Raw genomic sequence first — 13,548 nt, 5'->3', positions numbered from 1 at the left:
CCTTTACAAATTCGCAACTTTAAAACTACCCGAAGCAGCAACTTAAAATTTTCCCCAAATTTAGAGGACACTTGGTTCGAAAGCTGGTGAACGTTTCATCAAAATCGACCCAAATCCCGATTTTTTCCAGCTTGGGAAACGTCGACCTCAAAATGTATGCTTTGCCTCAACTGCGCTCTTTCCTTCAAACATCTTTAAATTCTTCAATTTACTTTAATTAGTTATAAAACTACATTGCAAGTTTTTCGCTGTACTTATGGGAAAATCCTCAAAGGATTCCTGCTGGCAATATCGAGTGGCTGCTATTATTTCAACATTATGCTTACCTCAAAGAACTGAGGCGGCTCCCCATAGAAAGTCGAGCACCGAGTTGGCAAATATTATGATAAAATTTGCATTCCCGCAATGGCGAAATTAATTTAAGATACTCTGATACCCGGGATGTTCTTCATTAAACACGAATCATCAGTAATTAAAGTTGCATTTCCATTATCGCTGCACCGTTTGGAAATTACAATAATTCGATAGTCTCGGCGCGAGAAACTAAAGCGATTGGTTAAATCCGCACCACACAAATGACAATTTACGAACTTAAGTAATGCGTGTGTTAACAAACAGTTTATCAAAACGGATTCGTCATGCAAGTTACCGAGCATCGTGCAGCTCAAAATACGTACAACAAATCACTCCAAGCGTGTTTGCTTTTGGATGCAAATCCCCTTAGACATTCTTGTAATATATTATCAGAAACTCGTCATCCGCAGCTCTACTACATGAATGTAAAAATTTATCGCCCTGAAGCTTTAGCTGTCTCTAGTGAAACGATTCATGTTGTGTGGCAATTTATAATTTTATTTCAAATTTTCTGTTCGCGAAATCCTTTCCTTTATGTCGCTTTCGCCACCTACGCACTCAAATTTCCATATTTACGGTAAACATATGGCCGGTTTGCAGACGGTTATCGCCTGTAAATACAGCGGCACTAAATAAAGGCCTAAACAGCTTAAAACAAAAATACTAATGGAGAAATGTGGCAACATTTCGAACTGTGGAACTATCAGGCAAGTTGGGGATTTATAATTTCTGGGCGAGTTGCTAAACACTTTTCTGTCGCACGTTGGCAAATACACATACATGGCGAATAACAGACGAGTGAAACAAAATGCTAAAAGAAAATTTATCGTAAATAGGAAAAACCCAAAATTGCCTGCCTAAAAGCGGCATTTAGTCTCTCGGGAAGAAAATGAGCGATCGAGTCTCCAACTGGAACAATCGGGTTTTTTCTGCAAAAATCAATTTTCCGATTGGGAAAAACTGACTCAATGGGAAAAAAACTGATAAAACTACCCACTGCCAGTTAAGACTAAAGTCTCAACTACAGGCCTAAAACACATTAAAATACTAGACAATCGTTCACGAAAATCGCCCCCCAATTGCTGTTATTCCTTGCAGGTATTCCGAATGGGCGAAATAATGGGAACCCGATTCTATCCTTGCAACCCTTTCGTTTTCGAAGCCCGCAGGGGGATGTTGGAAACAAAACTTTCGCAAATCGAGCCGGAACTCTTTTGAATAGATGTAGGCCAAAAGACCGTTTTTCGAGCAGACCATGGGGAATCATTTGCATGCGATAATCCCGAAGGGGCACTTTCAAACACTTTATTTTTATGATTATTTTTACGTGTTTTCCTCCATTGCCGCTCCTTATGGCTGGAAGTGGGTTATATCTAAATTTGCCTCGGATAATTGCCCTAAGCAAACAAACAAGCGAACGATAAAATCGACACTTGATTAGAATTGGTTTGGGGTAGTTTTTCAAGGGGTTTTCGCTGCAGTTTTCCCTGTCCCAATCAATGAGGACTGAGGAAATTTCGGCTGAATTTCGGAAGTTAGTGCAGGGAATATTTGGTGAATTCCCTGAGCGGAAAATAGGGGCGGAAGTTTCCTGAAAGTTTTCCCAGTGGTTTGCATTGCACTCGACGCCTCTAGAGGGCATCAGGATTCAGTTAATGATTTTTCCTTGTAAAGATTTAGAAATCCATAAATAATTGAGGAGATTTCTGTGCTCTACATAAACACCAGTGAGAAAAGGTGGATGCACTTTAAGAAATGAGGGTTTGGGGGCAAGAGCCCCTAGTTATAGTGGAAAATAGATGTTTCGCTGGTAAAAAAACACTTAAAAAATCTTTTGATCAATCTCAGACGTTTTGAGCAAAGAACCGAAGTTTTTTACTAGCTTTATTAAATTGCTCTTTTCACAAAGTACATAAAAAAATGCGTACAATTTCGGCATAATTTTGCACCTCACGATATTTAAACGCTTTTTGTGTGAAAATTGCCGCTTTTTCTTTTCGGGTGTTTCTCTTACTAAATGGGGTTTCCAATGCTCTCAACACAGGCCCAAATGGTTCTTGAGATATACCGAAAAAGGCGGCCGCATTCGATTTGGCACTTTAAAAGGCAAAATGCAAATCGGGGACTTTCTTGAAATTTTTCCTGTTGGTGTGACTGTTCTTGAAATGTTTTCCGAGCGGCGCTTTGCTTCAAAAATGTGCCTTTTAGTCCTCTATCAAACGGGGAAGAACCGACTTTTCTAGCTTAATCTGCTCCGGAGAAATGAGGATAAAGGTGGCGCAATGCGAGAAAACTTGGCATAATCTTGTAACCAAATGTGCGCTATTTAACTTTCCCTTTTTGCGCCAAAACTTTCACTTTTTTCATGCAATTTTTTTTGGCCAAATGGGCTTCCTAATTTTCTATACATTGATAGGAGAACACCAGAAAAGGCGAGATCTTTCGCCAGCGAAATGTGAAAAATTAGGGCAGKRTTAGGCCAAAATTTCTTGTCTTCCGTCGCGCTTTTACTCATTTCTYGGAARCWAACTGAGCCAGAGCGCTTATTTTTACATTGCTAGAAAGAGCACTAAAGGGCGCTTTTAGATAGYGTTTTTTCCGCGCGCTGATTTAGGTACTTTGTAAATGTGCCGTTTTTTAGGTACTCAAAAAATGAGCGAAAGTGGCTTAATGCATGAAAATTGGCCTAATCTTGCGCACAAACGTGTGCAATTCAGTTTCCGTTTTGGTGCCAAACCTGCTTCAAAAAAGCAACGAAAAACAATGAAGCGAAGAAGCCAAACATAAAAAATCTATGTACTTTCAACGCAGAAGCTCAGTACAGTAATGCGACTTTAATTGATGGTTAAAATGCCATAATGAAAGGTGGTTGGATTCACGTTGCAGCAATCAATTATGCGCAATGAAAACAAACGGAGCAAATGACGAGAAAATAAATTAAGGCCGTAATCAAATCGATAGATAAAACAGCCAACAAGAAGCGACCGGACACAAGTTTTTCATGTCACGAAACTGTGTAATTATTGTAGCCGGGGGAAGTTGATAAATCTAGTTTCTAAGTAACAGTGACATAATCGTGCACTTTTGCTTTACAGGATGGCCAGCGAAAACAACCACCTGAACTAAAAAAGTGGGAGAACGAGCCTGACTCAAAAACTCACTAGGAATCAAGCCAAAAAGCCGTCTTCCCTGACTGGCTTCCTGGTTCCAATAAACCGGGCCACACTGTATCCTTCTTGAACAATCTCCTGGTTATATTGTGTGGACGTATTCACATCGATAGCATTCAGCTAGATTATACCAACGATAAAATTTTACAAGCTAAAACACTAGTCACGCATGTCTCTTCTGTAACTAAATTATCGCTTTCATGCCAGTGGCCATCCAGTTAGTTACCAAACCAATTAAAACCCGTAGATGTCCACATGGGTAAGATGGTGCGAAGTGAAGAGACCATCATCCGCCCAAGAAAACCAGTCTGGATGGCTGATCCAACCAAAGCAAGGGTTCCGATTTTTCAAATAGTTGACAACGACTTTGGGGCGAAGCGCTTCCAGGGGCTATCAAGGTAAAAGCTCGAGCTTTATTGTGGTTTTTTCTCTGCTGGAGATTTGGGGGATTTCAGTCAAAGCCTGCACCCACACCACCCGGTTGTTAAGGAGCACAAAGCCGTAGCAGACGCTTCTTCAGTGAAGAAGTTGCGGAAAACCGTGGTAAACCAGCTGGAAAAGTATTGCGAGAACACCACCCTGCATGGGCTCAGATACATCGGCGATTCCCATTTAACTTTCGGGGAAAGGTGACGCGAATCTCCACCGATTTTTGGGGAGTTTTAATTGAAAATCCTTGCAGGATTTTCTGGTTCATTTCCTTTTCCTTTGCCATCGGCTTCGCGTCTTACTACATCTCGAACATCTACGAAAAATGGAAATCTAGTCCAGTTATCACAAGCTTCAGTCCATTTGATGCCGATCTCAGCTCGATTCCGTTTCCTGCCATCACGATTTGCAACATGAATCAAGCGAAAAAGAACGAAGCTGAACGGATTTTGAGAGAAGGGCAAGTCGAGTTTTAAGGGTTTTGGTGGGTTTTTCAAACCAGGGCCAATTTGCAGGTCGGATGTTGAGAAGAAGCTTTTGGACGATTCCTGCAATGGCAACGCCTCGTTTGATATTACTGAGAACATCAGTTGGCAATCATTAAGGGACTTTTTAGTTAAGGTACTTCTGTAGCTCTACTTTTTCGGGCAAAAAACACCATTTGACCCCAATGAGCGATTTTATGCGACTTGCAGGTGGGAAATTCATGTTCAGATATGCTCAAATCCTGCCAGTGGGGAAGTCAATATGTGGACTGCGATGAAGTTTTTAACAACGATTTAACCGACGAGGGATTATGCTGTTCCTTCAACCGATTGCCTCCGAGTCTGATTTTTCGCAACCTGTAAGTAGCCAAACGACAACATTTGCTGAATTAACGTTTATTCAGAAATTTGACTGTTTCTAAAAAATCGGCCTTATTTTCGATTTCGCTGAGTTTGTACAGGAAAGTAGCGTGAAGTTTGGTTAGCAGGGGGCCCAGATTTCGAGGCGCTACTTGATTGAGTTGTGAAGCAACGATTTTTTTAAATGCGTGCACGCTTTTGCCCTTTGGTCATTATTGCGACAAACCTTTGAGGGACCTTGAAAACTTAATTTTCTCCTAGAATTGATTTAATTTTTTGCAGTAAGAGAAGGCATGTGTTTATAGTAGATGAAGGAAGTTGCAAGTTGCTGCTTGATCAGGAGGAGAAGCTACATTTTTTTCAAAATCACCTGCTCTGGTCTCCCAAGACAAAATCAGTTTTTTCCTTGATTTTACTGGGATTGTCCAGCCCAAAAAGGCTGATTGGCAAAGTGAACTCTCCGTTAAGTAAAACTGTAAACTTTCAAGTTGCTGCTTGTATAATTTGAGCAGCAACGAATTTTTATTTGCTTTAAAGTTATCGTTTTAATTTTGCCTCTCTCGAGATTTACATTTGGCGGCTCCTCAAAAATCAGTCGTTCCTTCGATTAAGCTGGGTTTTTGCACAACCATAACACCATGCTTTCTGAGCAGATTTTCCAAATTTTAAGTTGTTACTCGATTAAATTTTGAAATAACGATTTTTTTTAATCAACGTGCCCTTTTTGTGTCTGCCGCTCTTAAGCCTGATGTTTGACGGTTTCGACAAAATCAGAGTCATCGTAGACTTAACTCAATTTTTGTATGAAAAAACTTCGAAGCTTTCTGAGTAGATGCGCCAAATTTTAAAGTGGTCCTTAAATAAGTGTCAAAGCAAAGATTTTCTTTAAAAAATCCGTGCGCACTTTTCCTCTGCATCACTCTCGAGTCCACACTTTACGGGGTCCTAAAAAAACAGTTTTCTCTTTTAATTTGCAATTTTTTGCCAGGTTAATAGAGACGTATTGTTAGTAAATAGACTAAATTCAAAGTAGAGGCTTGTTCAGGTTCAAAAGCAACGAATTTTTCTTTCAATCGATGTCCAAAAGCCCAACATTTGTTTTGTAAACCTGCTTAATTTCAAGTTTGTACATGATTAAGTGGTTACTATAATAAAAACTTTTGCTCTATTTCTCTCGAGGCCAGTGTTTAAGGGTTCTTTAAAAATAATTTTCTCGTTTAATTCACACATTTTTCGCACGTAATTACAGACAAATATTTCTAGTAAGTGAAAGAAGTTGTAACTACTACCAACTTGATCAGATTGAGAAGAAACGAATTTTTCTTTAATCGACGTCGAATTTTTATTTTTGCCGCTCTTGGCTTTCAGCTTTTGACTTCCCAATGAAAAATCAGCCTTTCTTTCAATGTGACTACCTTTTGCCACCAAAAGAACTTGAAGTTCTCTAAATAGACCGACGAAATTTCAAGGTGCTACTTTATAGAGTTTGGAAGTTTTGATTTTTTTGACATCATTATTTACTTTTAAGCTTGCCGCGGTTGAGCGTGAATTTTAAAGGTTCCTGGAAAATCAGTTTTACTGTGAAATGAACAGCGTTTTTGCAAAAACCAAGTTCAAAGTTTTCTTAGTTGAGCGGCTAAATGCCAAATTGCTCATTTAGGACGTTTTAAAGCAACGGTTTAAAAAAAAACTGTGTAAACTTTCTCTATCTATTTACCACTTTTGAGACCCAACTTTGAAGGCTTCTGAAAAATCAGTTTTTTTCTAGAATTTACTGAAATTGTTCGACTAAAAGGGCACCTTCATTCAAAGTGGATGACGAAAGTTACAAGTTGCTGCTTGTTCAGGCTGAGAAGAAACTAATTTTTCTTTAATTCGATATTCTATTTACATTTTTGTCGCTCTTGTCTTTCATCTTTGACTGTTCCTGACAAATCAAGCGTTTCTTTGATTTTTCTGAACTTCTGCCAAGAAACAGGGCCAGACGTTCGCAGTACTCGGGGGAAATTTCCAATGGCTGTTTGCTTAACTTTCGAGAAGACGTATTTTTTTTAATCGAAGTTACGTGTAACACTCTGTACATCGCATTTTTGCGTCCATATTATGCCAACACTCTGTATATTCCACCCGAAAATGCAAATGGCAGATTTGGCAATTTTCAAACTTTCAAAACATTAATGAACAAAAACACCACTTTTGCAGGAAGGATATTAGCATTTTAAACCAAACATTCCCCAATAATGTCTACGATTGGAATGCGGAAAAGGGCTTTGAAGATGCGGAATATGGAGAATTTACCATTCCTAGAAGACCACTTGGTAAGACTGTTCACAAGCTAAAATAAGCAAATTTACAAATGTTTGCTTATTTTAGGGGCGGGAGCTCATTTAGGACTGTCTGTAGTGTTGGATGCTCAGGTCGCCAACTATCACTGCTCATCAACTCGCAGCATTGGATTCAAAGTAAGCCGAAAAAAGAACAAAAAACTTAAAAACGCTTGTATAAAATGACTTTTTTCTGTAGGTTATTTTAGCAAATCCCATTGAAACTCCAAAAATGGCCGATTTCGGTTTCCTGATTAGCCCAGGCTTTGAAACTCGTGTTACAATCGAGCCTTCAGTCCGGGAAGCGACCGAGACCTTAAGGGATGTGGCTGTTCAAAAAAGACAGTGCTATTTTTCCAACGAACGCCCTTTGCAGTATTACCGGTAAGTCGACTTACCTTCCAAATTTCGCGTTAAATGTACTTACTTTCTATTAATTGCTGATAACTTGAGGCAAATTAATCGGCTTCAAATTCCTTAGTTCCCGTAGAAATTTTGTCTCGGGCTCGAAGTTTTTAGAGCTATTTTAAGTGAAAGTGATTATGAAAGTTTCCTTTCCACTCTCCAACGGTAAGTATGAGGAATTCATGAAAATTTTAAATACATTGCAGGCAATACATAAAGAGGCATTGCCAATTGGAGTGTATGTCAAAAGAGTTTTTATTCAGATGCGGGTGTATTCCATACAGCCTTCCTAGTGAGTATCTCAGAAACCATCAATTTTTTGAATGATTTATGCGGCAGATTTGATGAGCGAATTTTTGCAGGAAATGGAAGTGTAAGCTTCCACTTCTGCCAGCAACAGGACAAATGCCTGAAACGAATCAGGGGTAAGTGAGCTTTTGCTGGGGAAGTTCCCAGAAAATATCGCAGTAGAATTTGATGTTTCCTACGTGTATGTGTATTCATATTACAGGATTAATTGACAGGCAAAACCATTTGGTGAATAATACCAACATCTACAAAAGGTAAGTGAAAATTACGTCTTTGTCGCGCTTGATTCGAACTTTGGCTGTTCCTGAAAAATCAGTCTTTTGGTGAATTTTACTGGGTTTTTGCAGCCGAACAGGGTTCTGTGTTCTTAGTGGCCAGACAAAGTGCGAAATGTCTAGTTCACCAAGTTCCGGAGCAACAATTTTTTCTTCTGATGTCGGCTTTTTATTTTTACTGACTAATATTTGAACGTTTCTTGAAAATCGGTCTTCACCTCGATTGGACTACAATTCTACCCCTACAGACAGTCAGATGTCCTTAGTCGACTAACACAATTTCAAGTGGCTACTTGCTCACATTTTGAAGCCGCCCAATTTTCTATGTTCAATGTTCATGCCTTATTTTTGCTTCTCTTAAAACTTTTGACTGATCGGGAAAAATCAGTTGGTGTTCAGATTTTGTCGAAATTTTACACGCAAACAGAGCTAAGTTTTTGTAGTAGACGGAAGTAAAACTGCAGATGCTGCTAATTAGGTTTTGACGCTATGAATTTTTTTAAATCGATGTACGCTTCTCAACTTTGCCGCTTTAAGACGAGCGTTTGTCGATTCCTAAAAATTCAGGCTTTTCTATGATTGGACTAAATTTTAACACATAGAAAGGCTGAGGTTTGTTGAATAGTTGGACAAAATTTCAAGTGCCTACTTCATAGGGTTTTGAAGCAATCAATTCTTATTGTATTAAACATTTCCGGTTTTCATCTTTAGTGCTCTTGAGTCTAAAATCAGTTTCTGCAAAATTAATTTATCATTCAATTCCACTGAAATTTTGCACGCCAAGAGAATCGCCCGACTTCAGCTGATACGCATAATTTTCAAAGAATACTTGATCAGATTTTGAAGTAAAGAATTTTTCTTTTAATTGATAGTTCTTGAGATTTTACGTCTCCTGAAAAAATCAGGCTATCATCGATCGAACTGAATTGGCTTGGTGGTAAAAAAATGCAAATTTTTTTTAGAAATCCTGTTCAAATTTAAAGTCGCTACTTAATTAAGTTTTTATGCCAAGATTTGAAAAAATGCGTGTGCACCTTTCGGCTTTATCACTTTTGAGCAAACTTTGAAGTTCCCTAAAAAATTGTTTCATCTTAAAATTGATCGAGTTTTTTCCATAACAAGAAGCCAAGTATTGCTAATAGATAAAGAAAAGTGCAAGTTCCTGATTGATCCAGTTAAATAGTAGTGCATTTTTTTAAGCGGTCTCCCAATTTCATACTTGCCGCTCTTCCTATTCAACTTTTGACTGTCTCTGAAAAATCAAATTTACCTTCGATTTAGCTGAAGTTTTCGGCCAAAATAATCTACAGTTTGTTTAACCGTTCTGCCAAATTTCAAGGTACTACCTGCAAAAATTTTGAAGCACTCATTTTTTGAAAAATTTGTGTGCACTTTTCCTCTTTATCACTATTGGCTTTGAGCCAATAGTGATAAAGATAAAAAATTAATTTTAGCGGACAATTGACTGATTTTTTCTGAGCAAAAGATTACAAATATTCCTAATATACAAAGAAAACTGCAAGTTGCTGCTCAATTGGATTCAATAAAAACTAATTTTTCTTTCAGTCGATGTCCTTTTTATCTTTGTCGCTCTTGTCACTCGACCTTTAACTGCTTCTGAAAAATCAGTCGTTACCTGGATTTGGCTGAATTTCTGAAGGTAAAGAGGGCAGGCTCTTGGTAGCAGTCGGCTAAAATTTAAAGAACCTACTGAAGTAGATGTTGAGGCTAAACATTGTTTAAATCGGAGCCGCGGCGCCCCATCTTCTATTCATCAGGCCAACTTTCAATAAACTCCTCATTCTCAGTTGATGCACGGCCTCAACTGAATTTTTCCCCATAAAGAGCTTCGGGTGTTCTTCTTAGAGACTTGCATTTCGAAGTTGCCCCTAAATCGGAGTTTTGGCGTCAGCAATTTTTCAAGCATCCAGTTTTCCAGGTTCTTGGGACCAGTTCCACACGCTCTAAAAAATCGTTTTTTGCTTTGATTAAACTGAGTTATTTCAGGTTAAAGGAACCAAGTGCTCTTATATCACGCCCAAAATTTCCAATATGTACTTTGGCGTGTTTGGAAGTTACGAATTTTTTTAAGCGACCTCCACTTCCAAATCTCTCACTGATGAGACTGACTTTTGACGATCGCAGAAAGCGCTATTTTAGCCGGAAGGAGTCGCAATTTCCCACAAGCAAAAACAAAAGTGTCCTTGACAAAACATGAAAGAGTTTATGTTTTCATGAATCTTTAAATTTTAATTTTTTTTTTATTTTCATTTTCACGACCAGCGGCGCCCAATTCACAAGAAAATACCATTAAAAACCAGATTTCTGAATGTTTCACAGGCTTAAACAGTGCAACTGTTTGGACAACTGTTTCGAAGTGAGATATTCCTTCCAGCGATCCACATCGATTCTCTATGAGATCGATCCGATCGCCAGACAATCCATCGATAAACTCTACTCCACCAATTACATACGGTAAACTTCCACGTATCCAGAAAACTTCCAGAAATATCCAGGGGGTTGTTTGCAGAACCAATCTGGCCAAGGCAGACTTTTTCTTCACAACTAATATACTTCGAACGGTCGAAAGAAGGTCGTTGTATAACTTCACCGATCTTGTAGGTAGAGTGGAAACATCGCATAATCTGAAGCAACTGGCAAATAAAACGGGAATTTTTAGCCCTTTCAGGAGGATTGCTGGGGTTCTTCACTGGTTTCAGCCTGATCAGTGGCGCCGAGGCGTTTTTCTACCTCATCTGGATATCATGGAAAAAGTACTTTCATAGGCAAAGACGCCAGGCTCAGCGCGATTTTCTGATCTATCAAAGACAACCTTTTCTGAACTAGATTGACTAACTAGGCATAAGACCTGTTGTGTGAATATACGGACATTGAAAATGTCGGAGTACTTTTTTCTTTAACCTCCAGATACTCCTTAGGAAAGTGACCGTTTAACTAGCAGAAGCGGCTTGGATTTTTCAGGCACTATACGCAATTGAACTGCTTGCAAGAGTGTCTATCCAACAGCACATTAAGCGCCTGCCAATGCATTCCATACTATCTTCCAAGTAAGTTGCACATTCTACCTAATTCTAGGCGTTGATACGGATGGTTTTAGGGAACAACAACATTCCCTACTGCGGCAGGGAGAATTCTGAGTGTTTGCGACATGTGGATATCGACGTGAACGACCTGAAGAATGGGAGGTAAAGAACTGCGAGTTTAAAGAAACTTAAGGGAGAACTTTGAAATAGTTTTCTAGATGGAAGTTGCCAATGCAAACCGCTCTGCGCTGGATTAACGTACAACTGTTTGCTGTCGGAAAGTTTCCTTTTTCCGCACGAGTTCCAAAGATTCAATATTTCACGCAGTAACATCACCGAGTATGTTGCAGACTTTTCTTCGAAAAATACGGCGTCCATAAGGCGACTTTTCCATTTCAGCTTGGCCAGCATGCAGTTTTACTTCTCCCAGAAAGCTACCCAGAAACAGGTGAAAAACTTCCTGTATGGATTTTCGGAGATTCTTTGTGAGTCTCCAGCCCAACCAAAATTAACCGAGCGTTGATGTTAATCATTTGCTTTAGCGAACTTTGGAGGTCTTTTGGGCATCTTCTTGGGTCTGAGCTTTCTGTCCATCATCGAAGTTGTTTATTTTGCCGTTTTGAGGTTGGTTTGCAAGTACGCCAAAGAGAAAAGAAACGCGCATCAAAAGCGTGTTGTTATGTTTCAACCCGACGAAGACCCTGAGGGTGAAAACAGAAGATTTTGAAGCCCCAAATGAAGATTTAAGCCAACTGTACCTTTGGCAACGCCCTTAGCACTAAATATAATATATTGCATTAATAAATATACTAAAGAATGTTCTAAAAGACCAAAAAATACATGCCTTTAAACGGAAAATCAACATTTTAATTCCCCAAAAGCTCGCTTTTCCATCCATCACTCCGCGTCCTTTTCCGCCTGGTCAAACAATCCCACTTGAATTAATCAATTAAAAGGGCGGAATAAGGAGTTAAAATAAATTGACTACCTGATAATCAATCAACCTGGATTAAATCGAACTTTAATGCATGATATATCTGCACTTTTCAGATTCTATTCCCAGAGAAACTGCCTGCTAGAGTGCCAGTCGAACTACACATTGAACTTATGTGAATGCGTGCCTTACTATCTACCCAGTACGTCTTACAAAGGTTTCTTGGCCAGTTTTGCTCACTTGCTTTCTTTTGCAGAAAACAAGCAAATAAAATACTGCGGGAAAATTGAGAAGTTTTGTGTGGAAACCGCGAAAAACGATATGGAAACTGTGGTTGGAAATGGGTATGAAAGTTGCCAATTTGATGGGAAATTCAATAAGAAACGTGGTTTTTAGCTCGAACTGCAACTGTCTGCCTTCATGTTTTTCCACCCAATACACCGACCTCAAATCATACGCTAAACTATCCGACAAAATATCTACCGCTGATGATTTTCCACCAGTCTCTTCAAAATATTTCACGTTAGTCTTGCATGTGTCTCTTCACCCCATTCTAGTGCAAGAACTTTTAGGCAAAATATGGCAGTGGTTCAGTTCTATTTCTACAATTCAAAGTTTACCAAGGAGCTGAAGAGCCAGCTGTATGGATTCACCGAAATTCTATGTATGTAACCGTCAGAAAATTAGTTTGTATTGTTTTTTTCAAATTGCTTTTCAGCCAATGTTGGAGGCTTATTGAGTCTCTGCTTGGGATTCAGTTTCCTCAGTTTGGTGGAAATTTTCTACTTCATCACTTTGCGACTTTGCTGCGAAGTGTTCCACAGGAAAGTGACGAGGAACCAGAAACTTATTCCATTTTTGCGGTAATCGTCCAATAGCAGCAGATCAAGAAAAATATGAAATAGCCACAACCAATAGAAACTGGGATTTTTCAAACACTCAAGCACCAAGCAATAGAATAACAGTAATGTTAATGAGAATTTCACTATATTAAATTGCGTTTCTTGTTGTATTTGGTGACTGTTTCAAGTGCCTACTTGCCCTTGTTTGAGAGTTGAGAATTTTTTAAAGCGAGCGGGCTTTGGATGAACACCGTCAACTTGAGGCTGTTCAATCAGGATTTAATGCATTTTTAATAAAAATATTACCATTTTATGCCTGTAATGTTGGCTATAGATGGTGATAACTTCAAGTTGTTACGTGCTGTATTTTGATTGAAGGGTGCGCATTTAAGTTAAAGGGTAGAAACTTTCATTTGGGATTATTATTTACCTAGTTGGCAAAAATCAGACTTTAGTGCAATTTTTATCAAAAGTTTCTCGGATGAATCCTGAAGTACTGGTTGTAAACGGTGAAATTATCCAGCAGCTACTTGTACCTGTTTGGAAGTTATGAATTTTTGAACGACAGCGCTCAGCAGGGTGAGCACTTCCATTTTGAGACTGTTCAGAGAGGGTTC

The 13,548-nt window shown here is 38.9% G+C and overlaps 2 protein-coding genes across 3 annotated transcripts in view; one reads left to right on the top strand and one right to left on the bottom strand.

Moving 5' to 3' along the window:
• LOC109543874 (suppressor of lurcher protein 1) overlaps window positions 1–598 on the bottom strand; it is a 97,997-nt gene extending 97,399 nt beyond the window's left edge. Inside the window, exon 1 of one of the 2 annotated variants that reach the window (XM_048665982.1) lies at window positions 327–598. The gene's annotated coding sequence lies outside the window, so the exon portion shown is untranslated. The remainder of the gene's footprint in view (window positions 1–326) is intronic. The other variant, XM_019913797.2, reaches the window with a different exon arrangement.
• Window positions 599–4,433: 3,835 nt separating this feature from the next.
• Window positions 4,434–12,990, top strand: LOC109543871 (pickpocket protein 28-like). The gene is made up of 9 exons (XM_048665737.1): window positions 4,434–4,574; window positions 4,649–4,797; window positions 7,001–7,116; window positions 7,172–7,260; window positions 7,322–7,506; window positions 12,206–12,291; window positions 12,346–12,433; window positions 12,584–12,753; window positions 12,808–12,990. The coding sequence occupies exons 2-9, from the start codon at window positions 4,670–4,672 to the stop codon at window positions 12,954–12,956; spliced, it is 1,011 nt and encodes a 336-aa protein (XP_048521694.1). The 5' UTR covers window positions 4,434–4,574; window positions 4,649–4,669; the 3' UTR covers window positions 12,957–12,990.
• The last annotated feature ends 558 nt before the right edge of the window (window positions 12,991–13,548 follow it).

Source organism: Dendroctonus ponderosae, unplaced genomic scaffold, assembly GCF_020466585.1.
Source record: "Dendroctonus ponderosae isolate FM_Combo_2020 unplaced genomic scaffold, Dpon_F_20191213v2 Dpon_F_20191213_4, whole genome shotgun sequence".
In the NCBI taxonomy this organism is placed as follows: Eukaryota; Metazoa; Arthropoda; class Insecta; order Coleoptera; family Curculionidae; genus Dendroctonus; species Dendroctonus ponderosae.
The sequence above is the reverse complement of the archived record's forward strand: the minus strand, read 5'-3'. Positions and strand labels throughout refer to the sequence as shown.

Coding starts and splice junctions, on each gene's coding strand:
- LOC109543871 (XM_048665737.1), top strand. CDS start 4,670: ATGCTCAAATCCTGCCAGTGGGGAAGTCAATATGTGGACTGCGATGAA. Junction 7,117..7,171: donor CATTCCTAGAAGACCACTTG/GTAAGACTGTTC, acceptor TGCTTATTTTAG/GGGCGGGAGCTCATTTAGGA. Junction 7,507..12,205: donor CGCCCTTTGCAGTATTACCG/GTAAGTCGACTT, acceptor TGCACTTTTCAG/ATTCTATTCCCAGAGAAACT.